At 39.7% G+C, this 14,368-nt stretch overlaps 1 protein-coding gene across 1 annotated transcript; it reads right to left on the reverse strand.

The window, feature by feature from the left end:
* Window positions 1–2,630: 2,630 nt before the first annotated feature.
* Window positions 2,631–14,123, reverse strand: LOC149842339 (alpha-galactosidase-like). Its single transcript, XM_090000640.1, has 15 exons — window positions 13,966–14,123; window positions 11,278–11,336; window positions 10,487–10,543; window positions 10,329–10,363; window positions 8,727–8,830; window positions 6,560–6,635; window positions 5,838–5,896; window positions 5,642–5,707; window positions 5,211–5,294; window positions 4,711–4,775; window positions 4,122–4,204; window positions 3,929–4,019; window positions 3,760–3,809; window positions 2,973–3,113; window positions 2,631–2,878 (listed from the first exon to the last, which is right to left on the reverse strand). The coding sequence occupies exons 1-15, from the start codon at window positions 14,121–14,123 to the stop codon at window positions 2,783–2,785; spliced, it is 1,224 nt and encodes a 407-aa protein (XP_089856766.1). The 3' UTR covers window positions 2,631–2,782.
* Between the last annotated feature and the right edge of the window lie 245 nt (window positions 14,124–14,368).

Here is a 14,368-nt window from a genome sequence, read left to right on the forward strand (position 1 = left end):
CCCCACCAGGCTAGTTCGAATGCATCCTTCTACTACAATAGCGGGTTCAATCCCTAGATCTTAAAGATAACCTGACCTCTAAACCTCCGAGTGATGAGAAGTCCCTTGAACTCTTTAGTTCATAACATTATACAGGTCAGTCAAGGTGGTATCATCACCATCATCTCATAGTGAGCGCAAGTCCTGAAGAGGTTCAACATCATAATCTTTCTTATTAAAACATTGAGTGCCACATAGGAAATCCAATGCATTATGCACCAAGGGAACATGTACCCCAAACCCCACTCAGTTTTTCAAAGCATAGATTGGTTCTCGTGTGGTCTAGAGACTATCGTTATGTTTTATTCATATGCTTGCAGGACCTCACTCTCGTCATCTACAGTCTTCACAAGTGCTTCACCACTTATGGGTAGACAACAAACTCTGACACAACAGCTTTTATGACTCTTATTGTAGTACAGTGTTTTAGATGGGCATGCATAGACAATGACTACTTTGGATCGACTGCTTAGCATATATAGACACAACGAGCATTATCCTAATCAAGGCTCAATAGCTACTCTGGCGCATCGGCCCTTACGAGTACGGTGCCCTTGAAGGCGAAAGTAGAATGAGTCATCTAGGCAAGGTTCTGACAATTAAGGCATCATCGTGACATTCATACTAGCTTAGGCAAATATTTTGCTAAAAAATTTGGCAACACTTCCTTTGTTTGATAAAGAAAGCATGACGTTTCTTTTTACTATAGAAGGCAACTTGTCAAAAATTTTAGCAGCACCTCATCTATTTGACGGAGAAAATGTTATGCATTTTTAAGCTCAATGAACATCTTTTCAAAAATTTTGTCAGCACCTCTTTTCTTTGACGAAAAAAGCGTTACGCTCTTTTAAGCTCGGTGATCATCTTTTTAAAAAAATCGACAACACCTATTCTTTTTTATGGAGAAAGCGCTACCCTCGTTCGAAGATAGATGCACACTGTTGTGCATACTTTGCATCTACCATGGTTTGTTGGAAACTCATGCCTTAGTTAGGTCATACGCTAATGACTAATTAGATGTTTATAAAAAAGTGGTTTTGCATAAATTATGAAACCTTTTCAATAGGGGTTTCTTTGCCAAATTACACCTTGAACAAGGAAGGGTATTTGGAATCGCTTTGGTGATAAGGAGCAGCCTCCATTTGTATGCTTAGTTATGCATAACTATATATATATTGAATTTTGTTTAACTTGTTCTTTTAATAGACTGATTCACGTTTTTTTGAGAAAACTGATTCAATTCAAAGTCTGATTTTGACAACAGGAAAATCCATTAACTGGCCCTCTTTCTTTTTCTCCTTTCTTTTTTCTGTGGGGAGAGAAGGTGAACAACCATTCACTATCCATTTCAAAATCTTTGGTGCATAGGATTGGCTCTGCAAGTCAAATTAAAATAAAAAAGTTCAGGCTTGAATACTTCCCACTAGTACAAGGAATTTTAAAAGTTCAAGAAATTATGGATTTTGTTATGCATCAAACTGACAAAACAAATGGGCTTGGAATCATGATGCTGGAGCGGAGCAGCATGCAGCCTGGGTCCAAGAGATCCATTTGGATATAGTTTTAGTTTAGGCTTTTATTTATATTTGGATCTTTTTAATATAATGGATCTATCTTATATCCAAAATAGATTTAGGGTTTCTCATGTTTTTCTATTAACACTTATTATAGGGGTTTCTAAGTTAGAGGTTGATTGGATTGAGACTTGTTATTTGCTTTAATTTTATCCATTAGAATTTGCTTAATTTCCATTGATCTTGTTTTTTTAGCATAATATGTAGGAGTAACATAACTTTGTTATTCCTTTGTGAATCGGGCTTTTGGTCATATAACTGTATTTTTTGTTTAAGAAAACATGATTCAAAAGCTGATCCGGAACAATTGGACCCTGCTCAATACTTCTATGAGGTTCAAATAGGGAAACGGGTTAGCGTTTGCTATCCACATGGGTAGGGAGCCCCTTAGTTGAAACTCATAAGGAGAGGAGTAAATCTGACCTCATGGATGTGTTCAGCAGGATAGGAATCAACCCTTGGATCACAATTTTTTGACCTAAAAATATATATATTTTGAAGGTTAAAAATTTAGTACATTACAGGCTGTTGATTTTTCAACCCCGGTAAAATCCAACATGTATGTCAGAAAAACATGATTCAAAAGTCAATTTTTACTAAATTTAATCTGGAGGGTAACACGTGTAAAAAAACTAAAAAAATAAAATAAAAAATGTTGCATTTTTTCACTAGAAGGTTCCTTACCCATGCGGGTAGCAAACATTACCCCTGGGCAAGCAACTTCCAACTACAATTTTCAGCTCATTTAGATGGTCACATCTCCATGAGAAATGTTACCATGTGTGTGCATGTATAAGTGTGTTATATTGTTTTTTTTTTTTTTTGACAGAAAAATATTTCATTAAGAAACCAGTCAAATCACAGCAGCAATTATAGTCAAACAGCAGAGAAGCGTGTGTGCTGTATTGCTACTTTCTCATATCATCACTGAGAAAAAGCGTAATTGGTCAAAGGGACAATCCAACTACTTGTCTTGCCGCCATCCACATGAGTACAAGTCAGGAGCAACGATCGAGTTTGGCCTCTAGCAAAAATACTGGTACTCATTTTTTTCTTTAAAAAACACTGTTGAGAAGTTCAACTTTTTCTTTTACACGCAAAATTTTCCATCTTGCAATTGCAACCACTGTTTGTTGCTCAGTGACACTTTTCTTGTTATTTCTTCACTTTCACTTTGTTTGGCGGGGAGTGAGCACATACATTTTGCATGCATGAGAGTCCACAATGGCAGTTAGTTCTCCTCTCACAGATGCTGTGGTTGTGCGCTGCAACACCATACACGCACATGATGAGTAAACTCGTATACTTCAATTGAGAGGAGTACAAAAATAAATACATAGAGAAAGATCATATCCTTACCATCCACAAGTCCCGCGCATCAACCACAACCGTGGGATTCAGTCCAACATCCTCCCATTTTGCAGTGATTGAAGATTGGGAAGGTCCTCTGTTCCAAAGCACAAGCGCCACCCTTCCTCGACTCAAAGGGCCCGCCCATACCTTCAGTTTGGAGAGGATCACAGTTTGATAAACAAGTAATCAATGGAGGCTAGTGAGAAAATGAGGCAATTGCAATTTGAAAATAAGAAGATATCTGGATTTTCTCGAACAAGGAAATTCACATGATAAATTAAAAGTTTTTTGTGGAAAATCTAAAGAAAATAAAAAAAAAAATATGTGAGTATAAGAAATAGAAATTTATTTTAAATTTTTAAAGTGTTAATGCCATGAATGTATCACATGAAATTTGCAATACTCTTAAGATGCAGGAGCAAAGCTGAGCGACCCAGGTCCATTGGATAACTTTGGATCCATTTTTTTTTATTTAAATTTAGATTATTTGGATATTTGTATGAGTATTAGATCATTCTTTTTTATCCATATCTTTAGAATAAGTTTGTTTTAATTGAAAATTTATCAGAAAAAGGTAGGTAGTTGGATCATAATTAGGGAACCCACATCTACAAGAAGATGAAAAAGCTTAGGGTTTAAGCAGTTCATATTGATATGAGAAATTTTCTTGTTATTTAAATTTCTTAGATCTTTCTTATTTGTGGTAGTTTTCTATGTAAATCTGGTGACGGATTTACATCACATTAGAAATGGCATCTGCCAAACAATCGAAGGTGGTGCTTGCTATGCATACCTCTAGATCCCCGTACTTCTTAACTTTCTTGCCTTGAACACCAAGCTTGTCTATGGCATTAAGTAAAACAAATCATGTCAATAATCATTCAACCTCACACCAACACGCCATTAAGATCGCCTTGTAAGAACAAGTCATTAAACAGAAAACAAATTACTATGCTCAATACCTTGATTAACAGCAATCACCTCCTTATTCTTTAGGAGTCCCAATGTTTCATTGCTCATCGACCTAAGGTCGCAGCCGATCAAGAGGGGAGCCTAGAAGAATACAATGATGTCCACAAAAAATGTAATTCAGCAATTGGTGTACTAGAATCTTTGAAATGAGACAGAAATTATGGAGATAAATGTTTGGGCTACCTTCACTAGTGCCCAGATGCTAAAGTGTGATCTATATTCCTCCAAAGTCATGCCACCGTTCCCTACTTCAAGCATATCCGGATCTTACTCCACAAAGCAAAACCAGTCGAATGTTAACCCCCACATTATTAGGATGAAACAACTAATTAATAAATGCTTGATGAGTTGCAAAAAGCTGAGCTGAATATAAGTTTGAAATGGTAGTTCATTATTAAAGTGTCATTCAGGTGCCTAATTCATTCAGGGAATAGTTTTATGGTCACCATTATTTAACTGCTATTGCATGCACTCCTACAATTTATGGGGCAAGGTTTCAGCAACGTTGCAATAATCTGGTCTCTCTCTCAGGTAAAACAACTGATTTCTCAGACCCGAGAATTTAGCGCAGTTGGAACATGCCTCCACTGTCATACGGGCAGTCGGGGTTCGATTCCCGCAGGCATTATCCCCTTTGTTGCATAAGCTGAAGCTGGTGGGTCCCTGGGGTTGAGGGGTGCGCCCGGGTTTGCACCCCGCTGGGGCGATTTCCCCGTCGGAATGAAAAAAATTAAAAAATAACAACTGATTTCTCATGGTCTAATGAGGTTACCATTCCATCCACCTGGTCCAGCATAGGACGCCCACTGATCATTTTGATCAGCCAGAGAGGTGACACTGAAAAGTAGAAAGGTAAAATGTCTTCATCAAACATTGATTATCAACAGCAGGCGAACTAAAAGTGGATCATATATATCAGAATCCATACAACTTAAAACTGAAATTTACAATAAAGCTACATGGGTAATGAGGGTGCTTTTGTAGTTCCAGGTGCTGGTTTCTGTACTTAATTTTTCCAGTTTTCATTGAATTTTATTTCTTTCAGAAAAAAAAAATTGAAACTGAATTTCAGTAGAGACCAGCATCCAAACAGATCCATTCCTTTTGATCATATATTTGCAGTAACTGGTATTTATGAAACTAATTATACTTAATGGTGACATTTGATCTACATGGAAGAACCAAGTGATGGTGTAAACTAAAATAACAAACGAAATGCACAATCTGTAATTAGAGTTGGCTTCTTGATGAGCGGAAGACTATCAATCTTACCTTTCCCACCTATCCTGGATGTCCCCAGTTGTTCTCCAGCTATTTCCTATAGCAGCAGCCCAAGTGGCCGGGTTTTCTTGTCCCCTGCATGCAGCATGTTTTCAAAAATTAATGGTCGGTTACAAAGTACATTTTGATCCAACAAAGCTGCTTCTGTCAATCCAAAGTAACCATGGCCTGTTTCACAGTGTTAATTGCCACCAAAGATCTGCAATTTCTCATAATTCTAGCTAGCTCTAATGTGAATTTAACTAATAAAAGTTTGGAATTTCCATTTATTTCCGGATTCTGAGTTGTAGTCAAACATTATAAATCCCTTCTGTGGGGATATCTGCCTAAGTACCCCTGCTTGTTAATCCCATAAATAAAAATAAAAAGAAGGATCGTAATCTTCTAAGAAAATTGGAAGCACAAAGAGACGTATCTCTTACCACTCGCACAGAGAGAAAAAGATTGGCCTCCCACTCTTTAGAAGAGCATTACTCATCTTGGTGTACCTGTATATCATCAAAACAGTAACCAATTAGTTCAAATCTATACCTCCTCATCTTTTGGCCTCTGCAATTGTACTAAAAGCTTGAGGAAAATCATTGAATATTGTTAGAAAAGTAAGAAGAAAAAATTTGCCTTTGTTTGATATCGATGCCTTGATTGTTGCAATTGTCATATTTCAAGTAGTCTACTTCCTGAAAAAATCCATTGCAACGAAAGCAAGTCAAGGATGATATACAACAATCACTTGATTCCCTGGTAAACCTAATAAGCAATCATATAAGCCCAGTGCCTTAAATTTTTGGAATGAAAAAGTATGCCACTTCCCAAGAAATTAGTAGGGGTACCTGTCTAATCTGATCCGTGCCTGCTGCCAGCCCATTGGGCTTCTGAAGGTTTTTTTTTTCATGTTTTTGTGAAAATCTGATTATAGGTGTGTTATAGCAATGAACCATTGGATCGTCTGATTCCAGAACATGGGTAGGTTTATATAAGGTTTGAAAATCGACTGTACAAGTTTTTATAAATATTAAAGCTAAAAAATCAAGTTTTTTAATTCAAAAAACACAATCCAAGTGATATTTTATAGCAAATCGACAATGCCTGCAGAGTCAGATTTGCAAAAACTACCCCGAAAACCCCTTTCTCAGTGCGGTGGGGTCGTAACTTCGGTAGGCACCCAATAAAAATGGGGGTGTCGAGACAGTGTGTCCTGGATAAGAATTATGTGCTGTCTGTGCTGGACACACTGTCCTATCCAAGCTTGGACAAGCAGTTAAACGCCCCCTGATGAAATAAAATCATATGCTACCAATTTTTTTGTCGAAAGTTAGAGCTTACGAGCGTTTGATCCTTACCCAGGAAGCAAAAGTTGTAGCGTCTTGGTCTTCGTATCCAAGTGATCCTGGCATCGTCTTGCTGCAAGTCTGCGTCCTAATGACATCATCAACAAGATAGAAGATTAATGCAACTGCTAACATGCTCTGTGCAACTGGTTTCATCTAAATGCATCATTGGAGCCATGCTTCAGTTTTATTAATGGCTTCACATTATATGAAGCATCCTTGCAAGGTGGGCATGTAGCCACCCTTGACAGTCACCCATATTAGCATTTCTCGAGTTTCTTGATATGGGTGTGGTGTCCATTTGAGATAGATGGTCATCAGCAGCAGCACCGCTGCATAGAAAATGACATCTTTATTAATACGGTCGACAATGTAACCTAACCCACTGAGCCCCTATCTCAAGCTTAGGTTTGAGCTCATATGCAAGCTTGAGGTAAACGAGCTGAAAGCAAGCTAGCTCCTTTACATTTCCAAAAAATGAAAGAAAATGAGCTTTTGACCTTACTCCCAACAGTAAGATTCGAACTCTAAACTTGTTGCTTACATGCCGAATACTCCAATCCTAGTCAAGGCGAAAATGAGCTGAGACATACACCTTTTGCTCATGCTCGGCTCAGTAAGCTTCAAGTGCTGCTTGTGCCTAAGGGTGTCAATGGGTCAGGTTTGGCCCGGATCCAACCCGTACCAGACCCTATAGTGTCAAGGTTTAGTGATAAATAAGAAGGTCCGATTAGAATCTGGGTTGGATCCAAAGGGTCCGATTAATAAAAGGAGACAGATATGGTTTGTGAAATTGCATACCAGACCCGAGTTTCGACTAAGATCCACAAATTTTCAATGTAAAAAAGATAAAATATACTATTTTTTCGGGTGTGGTTCATGTAATTCTTATAAGATTCAGGTATGGTTTCTCTTATTTAGACCTGAGTGCAGACCCAGTACCAGCATCTCAAATCAGGTCTGAATCTGGTTTCACTTTGGTCTGAACCAACCCGACCTGTTGACACCAACTACTTAGGGGTGGGCAATGGGCCGGGCGGCCCGATGGGCCAAGCCGACCCGACCCGACATGGGCCAGGATTTTAGGCCCAAGCTGATTAAAAACTGAGCCGAAAGCACGGTCTAGGGGCCAACCCACAGGCTACTGGGCCGGCCCTATGGGCCTGAAAGTAACTTGGTTTCATGGAAACTTGTTAATTACTTTTAATTATCTAATTAATTGCACTAATTTTAGGAGAAAGATAATTAATTGCACCAAATCACATTAATTGCACACACAATTAAGGGTGGGCAATGGGCCGGGCGACCCGGCCCACCTCCATTAGCAGGATGGGCTCGAGCCAGCTTGCAGGCTACCAGGCTGGCCCGATGGGTCTGAGTTATAAAAAATAAAGAAAAGTAAAATTAATTTTCTATGAAAACTAGAAATCACATACTAACTTGGGTACATGAAAACTTCTTAATTACCTAATTAATTGAATTAATTTTAGGAGAAATATAATTAATTGCACACACAATTAGGGGTGGGCAAAAGGCCGGGCGGCCAGATGGGACAAGCCGATCCAGCCCACCATGGGCCAGGATTTTAGGCCCGAGCGTATTAGGAACCGGGCCGAAACCCATCCCGGTCCATTAGCGGGCTGGGCTCGAGTCAGCTTGCAGGCTAGCGGGCTGCGCTCGAACCGACTTGCAGGCTACCGGGCTGACCCGTCTGAGTTATAAAAAAAAAAGTAAAATTAATTTTTTATGAAAACTAGAAATCACATAGTAACTTGGGTACATGAAAACTTGTTAATTACTTTTAATTACCTTATTATTTGCACTAATTTCCGAATAAAGATAATTAATTGCACCAAATCACATTAATTACGCACACAGTTGGCTAGGATTGTTTTGTGTTGGAATCGTCTTATTTGGGCCCGCCCAGACCCGGCCCGCTTCACATTGGCCCATTGGGCCAATTATGGGCCGGGCCATGGGTCTCTCTTCAAATCCGATCCGGTTAAGAATCGGGCTAAAACCCATCTTAAATAGTAAATGGATCAGGCCGGCCCAATGCCCACCCCTACCCTAGCTTATTTTATGGGTTTCAAAAGACTTTTATGAGCCATGCCAAGAGCAGCTCTTGAGCCTTAATCCCCATGTGGTTAAGGAGAGAGAGAGAGAGAGCTGCTCATACCCGGCATCAGAGTAAATTCCAAGCTTGAGGCCTTTCGAGTGGACATAATCTGCAAGAGCCTTGATGCCCGAGGGAAATGTTGAGGCTTTCGGCACCAGGTTGCCCTGTATTCCCCCATAAAACATGACACCCATTAATACTTTTGTTTTTGGAAGATTGTTGACATAGATATCTCTTCATTAAGGCTCCATTTGGGAGCCTATTGATGGCAACGAAATGCCAAATCCAAGATTTGGAACATTGGAGAGAAATTTCTTTTGCCTGTTTAAATGCCAGTCTACAAGTACAACCTCTTGGAGGTTATAGTTGAAATGGGGAAAGGGGAGGTCTGGGGGTGTAACTGGGTTGGATATGCCCGACCTGACCTGACATTCTGAACCAATTATACCTGACTCGATCCAATTTGACTGCACTCATGGGTTCCAAAAAGACACGTAATGAAAACAGGTCAGGTCTTGTGTATTGCAAATAAAGACCCCAACCTGTTTGCACCTGACCCATTTTTTATACTAAACCCAAATGGTTTTCCATACAGCAAAACTGAACCAACCCGATCATATACCCGAAATAGTTTTATTCTTGAAGAGAATCGAACCTGAACTTGATGCGTGCGTGAACTAGAGATGGCAGTGGACCGGGGGAGAACGGGGCCCTGCCCCGCCTCGCCCCCGTTTGGACAGGGGATGGAGGCGGGGATGAAGGTTAATATCTATCCCCGTGCGGGGATGGACTTACGCTTTCCTCCACCCCGCCCCGTCCCCGTATCAATCCCCACCTTGCCCCACTCTGCCCCATCCCCAATCCTTCGAGGGATGACTATAGACAAAGGGGAAACGGGGCCCCGCCCCACCTCGCGCCCGTTTGGACCGAGGATGGAGGACATGAAATGGGGGTGGAGGTTAAAATCCATCCCCGTGCGGGGATGGAGGTTCGGATTTTGAAATGGGGCGGGGGTGGAGACCTTGTCCCCCCACCCCGGTCCATTGCCATCCCTAACCTGAACCCGAGCTAATTATGCACCCAAACACATTTTATATGTGAAGTGACAGGAAATGAACTCAAGCTTACGATACATTTGGAACTTCTCCTTTGGTTTGATTCCATTAATTTACATATTTTTATTGGCTGGTAAGTAAATCTAGAATACCAATCATATCAAAACTCGAGATGAAACCCAAACGCGTTAAAACCTGAACCGATCATACTCAAACCTGTTAAGTTCTATGGGTCTACTTTTTCCAGTCACACCCAAAGCCAACCTGATTATACCTGATCAGATACAACCCCAAACCCATTAACCCATATGGGTCCACAATTTATAGTCGTACAAAGTGTATGACATTAAGGTATGAAGATAAAGAACAAGTGGATTCCATCCCGGTTGATTAATTCTGGCTCTGGTCGGGCCCCACTGGAGCCTGACTAGAGAGAGGGAATGTCTTGTGAGTCCACTGATAGTCTGACCCACCTCTTATTGGCTCGAGCTAGCCTGTGTTCTTATCAAGTGAAGGCCTAAAACCCTAGAGTTGAGGACTTTGTTCTTGTCCTTACGGTACTCACGGGGAGTGAGCCAACCGGATCCATATTGAATCACGTACATACCTGAGAGTCTCTGTTTAGCTCCGCCCAACAGTCATCTATAGCAATTAAGAAGAAGAAGAAGAAGAAAAGAAGACGTTTATGCAAGCAGTAACCTTTTGTTATAGAAATGCCAGAGGAAATAAATAAATGAATTGAATTAAGAAAGGAAAAATGCACACCCAAGTTTATATAGCGATAGCCAAGTGCGGACAGCCCCGTGTAGACCATGCCATCGGCTGACATTCAAAACCAATCACTTATTAGTCGAAGCACCCACCCCTTGGTGACAAAATGGGCTTAACAATACCAGCAGTAGTATAATAATCTATATACCATGTGGATTGATGTTCTTTTCTCTTGTGCTTTCTTTATTTGTTTTGGCTTTTGCTCTTGTTCAGTTCATGGGTTCAACATTTTGTTGATCTTCATGAGTGGTAATGTTGAATTACTTTCGTCTCTCTCTCTCTCTAGATATATATATATATATATATATATATATATATATATATATATATATATTTAACAAACATATTTGTGCAAGTTTTTTGCTTAATCCAAAGTTGTAGATGCATTTATCATTGATTATTTACTAAAAAGTATGCTTTGGATCAAATTAATTTAACAATGATTCTTGATTTTGAGTTAATCAAGTTTTTGGTATAATAAATGCCATTGATTTTTTTATTAAGCCAAAAATACATCTAAACATCAAAATTACTTAAACCAATACATGTTTTCTACTAAATAAGGCTTAGAGCTCTCATCTACGGGTTTAGATTAAACAAAAAAACACATGCAATAAAGGAGTTACAGATGATTTGAGAGATAAATGGTCTGGAAGCTATACACACACATATATATATAAGAAAAAATATTAAATACAGTCTCAACTAGTGGAAATTCATAAGAGCAAGCCGTGTTGATCAAATCTAACTCCATGAATATGTTCAATATAGATAATCTAGATTACCAGTTTGACGGATGAGGCTCTCGTTGATGTTACAAGCAAAATGATTCCAGCTGTTCCATCTGCAGAAAAACAACAATTGATGAAATCATTGAAGGTTTTAAAATGAGCACGGATGGTTGTTTCTAATTATCTGGCTTCCACATTTGTTTTGTTTATTTTCTCTTCGTCTTTTATAATTTGAAAGTTCCCTACATTGTCACATTTTGACAAACGTGAAAACATGAGAAAACATTTTTAAGGGTTAATATTTTGTGCTATTGAAGGCATGAAACTATTGAGTTGGAAATCATTGGTTCCAAGCTTTATCGACTCAATCTGACTACATAGATATGTTCATGGTTTGTTTGCTGAGGAGCAAACTTTGGATGTTCCTACAACATAAGAATATGATATTTTGAGACGCGGAATTTTAGTGCGTTCGTTGATTTTTTTAAACTCTTAAAAACCCTTTTTGCATGTTACAATCACATGATTTAAAACTCATTTTCTAATAAACAAACCTTTTAGATCACATCCATCAGGTTTGATGTACAAAAAAAAAATCTAAAAAAAATGTGATTTGTAAATAGTTCTGTGCCTTCAATAGCACCATACTTAATATGTAAAACTGCTTTTGAGCGTTAATACTGTCTAACAAACATCCCCAGGAAGTTTTGTAGTGGTTAGGGTATGTTGGATTCCTTTGTCGTGGCCGACGGGGCTCCGCGTGGTTGGTGGGGTCTGCCTGACCCCAACTTGCTTTTCAAAAAAAGATTACTTTATCGCAATTACTTGCATTTGCCGCATGCGTTTTTTCTATGGAAGTGGTCTCCTTTTTATAGAAAAGTGAACCTCTTTTTTTTTTTACGTGTTGAAACCAATATCTCCTTAAGAAATATGCGGTGAGGTCTACATTATAAATGCAAGAAAGCATCATTCGTGTTAAAATGGGTTCACACCTCACCTCATGGAAAAACACTTTTCCCATTGGATGTCTCTTTCAAGGGAACGTGGCATTTCTTGAGTGGGGGTCATGCCCTTTCTTATGAAAGAGTTTCTTTCGTAGAAAACAGGGTTCTTCCTTAAACAAACGTGTCCTTGAGAAATATGTGCTGGGAACCACATAATAAATGCAAAAACAAGTAATTTTTCCTGTCAAAAATAGTTTCTTGAACTTTCCTCCAAAGTGACTCTTTCAAAAGAAAGAAGCTGTCGAGTGGGAGGGGAGGGGAGGGAAGTGTGTTTCCTATGAAAGGCACCCTCTCCGAGAAACAACTGAGCCCCTATGAGCTGCACATTTTCCCATGGAAAGGAGATTCTCTAGGGAGGCCTTAAGGAAGGTTTTCATACGAAAACATTACTTTATGCACTAAAACGTGGGCCCCACGTGAACCTCCGTAACAAAGCAATGTGGGGCGACCCATTTTCCCATGAAGGTATGTGATTGATTACCACTGCATTTTTAGAAAATCCATTCTGGTTAATATTTTCCATTGCTTGCAGAAATGCCCCATATCCAATTGTCCGTACACCCACAAATAGAAGATGGCAGCTGCCCGGGTGGGATCCACTTGTAGATATAGACAGTGGACTCAGCTGGAAGCGAAGCCCACCCATCAATTGGGCCACCGGAAACAACAAAAAGTGTTTCCCACTGTAAGCACGTTAGCCACCAACCTTTGCATTAAAATATTATAACGTTGGATATTTCGGATCGGGTCCAACCATGTGTAACCCAGTTTGACACAAAGGCACTCTTAATGAAAGCATTAGTGGGAAGGGGGTTAATTGAATGTGAAGGGTTCACATATGCATGTCTCTTCCCACTATACATTGAGGCATGGTTGCTTGTCGAGTGTTCTCTTTCACTCATTTGGGTTTAGGGTTCAGCTCATCATCAACTTGACAGTAATGGTGGGCATCGATAGGCTGAGGAGAAAGCCAAGCACAACTCTCCATTAATTCATTTTTACTATGGCAGCTACCAGTATGTGTTTTTTTTTTTTACATTCCGGTTTACACCAATATATAATTATAAAGAAAAGTGTTTTGTCATGCCCAAAGAGAGTTAAGATCCAAACATGAGCAATCTCATTAGCAAACCCATAACACCAACCACACGGGGTGGATTTGGAGGAAGAGGACCAAGATCGCTGCCATGTGATTAGGGCTGGTAAACGAGCTTTATGAGACCAGCTTAAAGTATTCAAGCTCACTCTTGTGGTGAGCCAAGCCAAGTTAACTGAGCCATGTTCGAGCAGGTTTGTTTATAGAAAAAAATACACTATTTTCTTGCTGAAAGAATAGAAAAAAATACATGTACAATATATCTAAAATATATTTCTTACAAGTTGAAACGGGCCTAATACCTATGTTCACATTTAATTGGCCGAGCATATTTTATGAGTTTGAATAAGCTCTTACCAGCCGATCGAGACATGGGCAGCTCGGCTTGTTTCCTAGCTCTACATGTGATTAGCTACTATGACATTGCTTATGATACTGCCTATGAGTTGCATCCCTTCATGAGTTCCTGTTTTGGTGATTCTCAGAAGAATGAAGTTTTTTTGCTGACCGACCCTGATTATGCGAATCCAGATACGAACTAAACCGACATGGGATTGTAAATCAAACTTCACCTATCAGAGTCCAAGAGCAAATGACAGAAGCAAGAGAAAATTAAAGACTTTGCGAAGAAGAGATTGTTACCCCATCTGTGGAGTTAGGCCGAGGCCATTCTTCAGAAGTTTCCTTTTCAAATGAAAGGGCTCATCGTCGTCTCTCGCTCTACGTGCACCGGCAAATGCTTGCATTTGGAGGAGGAGGACCAAGATCGAGAGGTTGGCGAGGTGTGCTAGGCGAGCCATAGGAATTGATTAGAGTGAGCGAAGAGAAGGAGAAGCCAGTGGGGGTTTTATAGAAAAGTGCCTACTGCCCTGTGTGAACCAAATTGTTGACTTGAAATGACTTATGAGCTCCCCTTGTACGTTTCTCTTGGTTGTTCAAGATAACGTGGCCCACTTTGATACATTTTCATTTTGCTTGATACCTAGTGTCTCCCCGTGGTTGGTACCTTGTGGTAGGATGTTGCAGGTTTAAAACCCAGTGGTAC

The sequence above is a fragment of the Nuphar pumila genome, chromosome 3 (genome assembly GCF_984573655.1).
Source record: "Nuphar pumila chromosome 3, dmNupPumi1.hap1.1, whole genome shotgun sequence".
In the NCBI taxonomy this organism is placed as follows: domain Eukaryota; kingdom Viridiplantae; phylum Streptophyta; class Magnoliopsida; order Nymphaeales; family Nymphaeaceae; genus Nuphar; species Nuphar pumila.

Bases quoted from the DNA above. Each gene is read 5' to 3' on its own strand.
- LOC149842339 (XM_090000640.1), bottom strand. From the start codon at position 14,123: ATGGCTCGCCTAGCACACCTCGCCAACCTCTCGATCTTGGTCCTCCTC. The intron at 8,831-10,328 runs GTATGTACGTGA...GGGGGAATACAG, and splicing joins AGCTAAACAGAGACTCTCAG to GGCAACCTGGTGCCGAAAGC. The intron at 4,020-4,121 runs GTAGCCCAAACA...GTATTCTTCTAG, and splicing joins GCATCTGGGCACTAGTGAAG to GCTCCCCTCTTGATCGGCTG.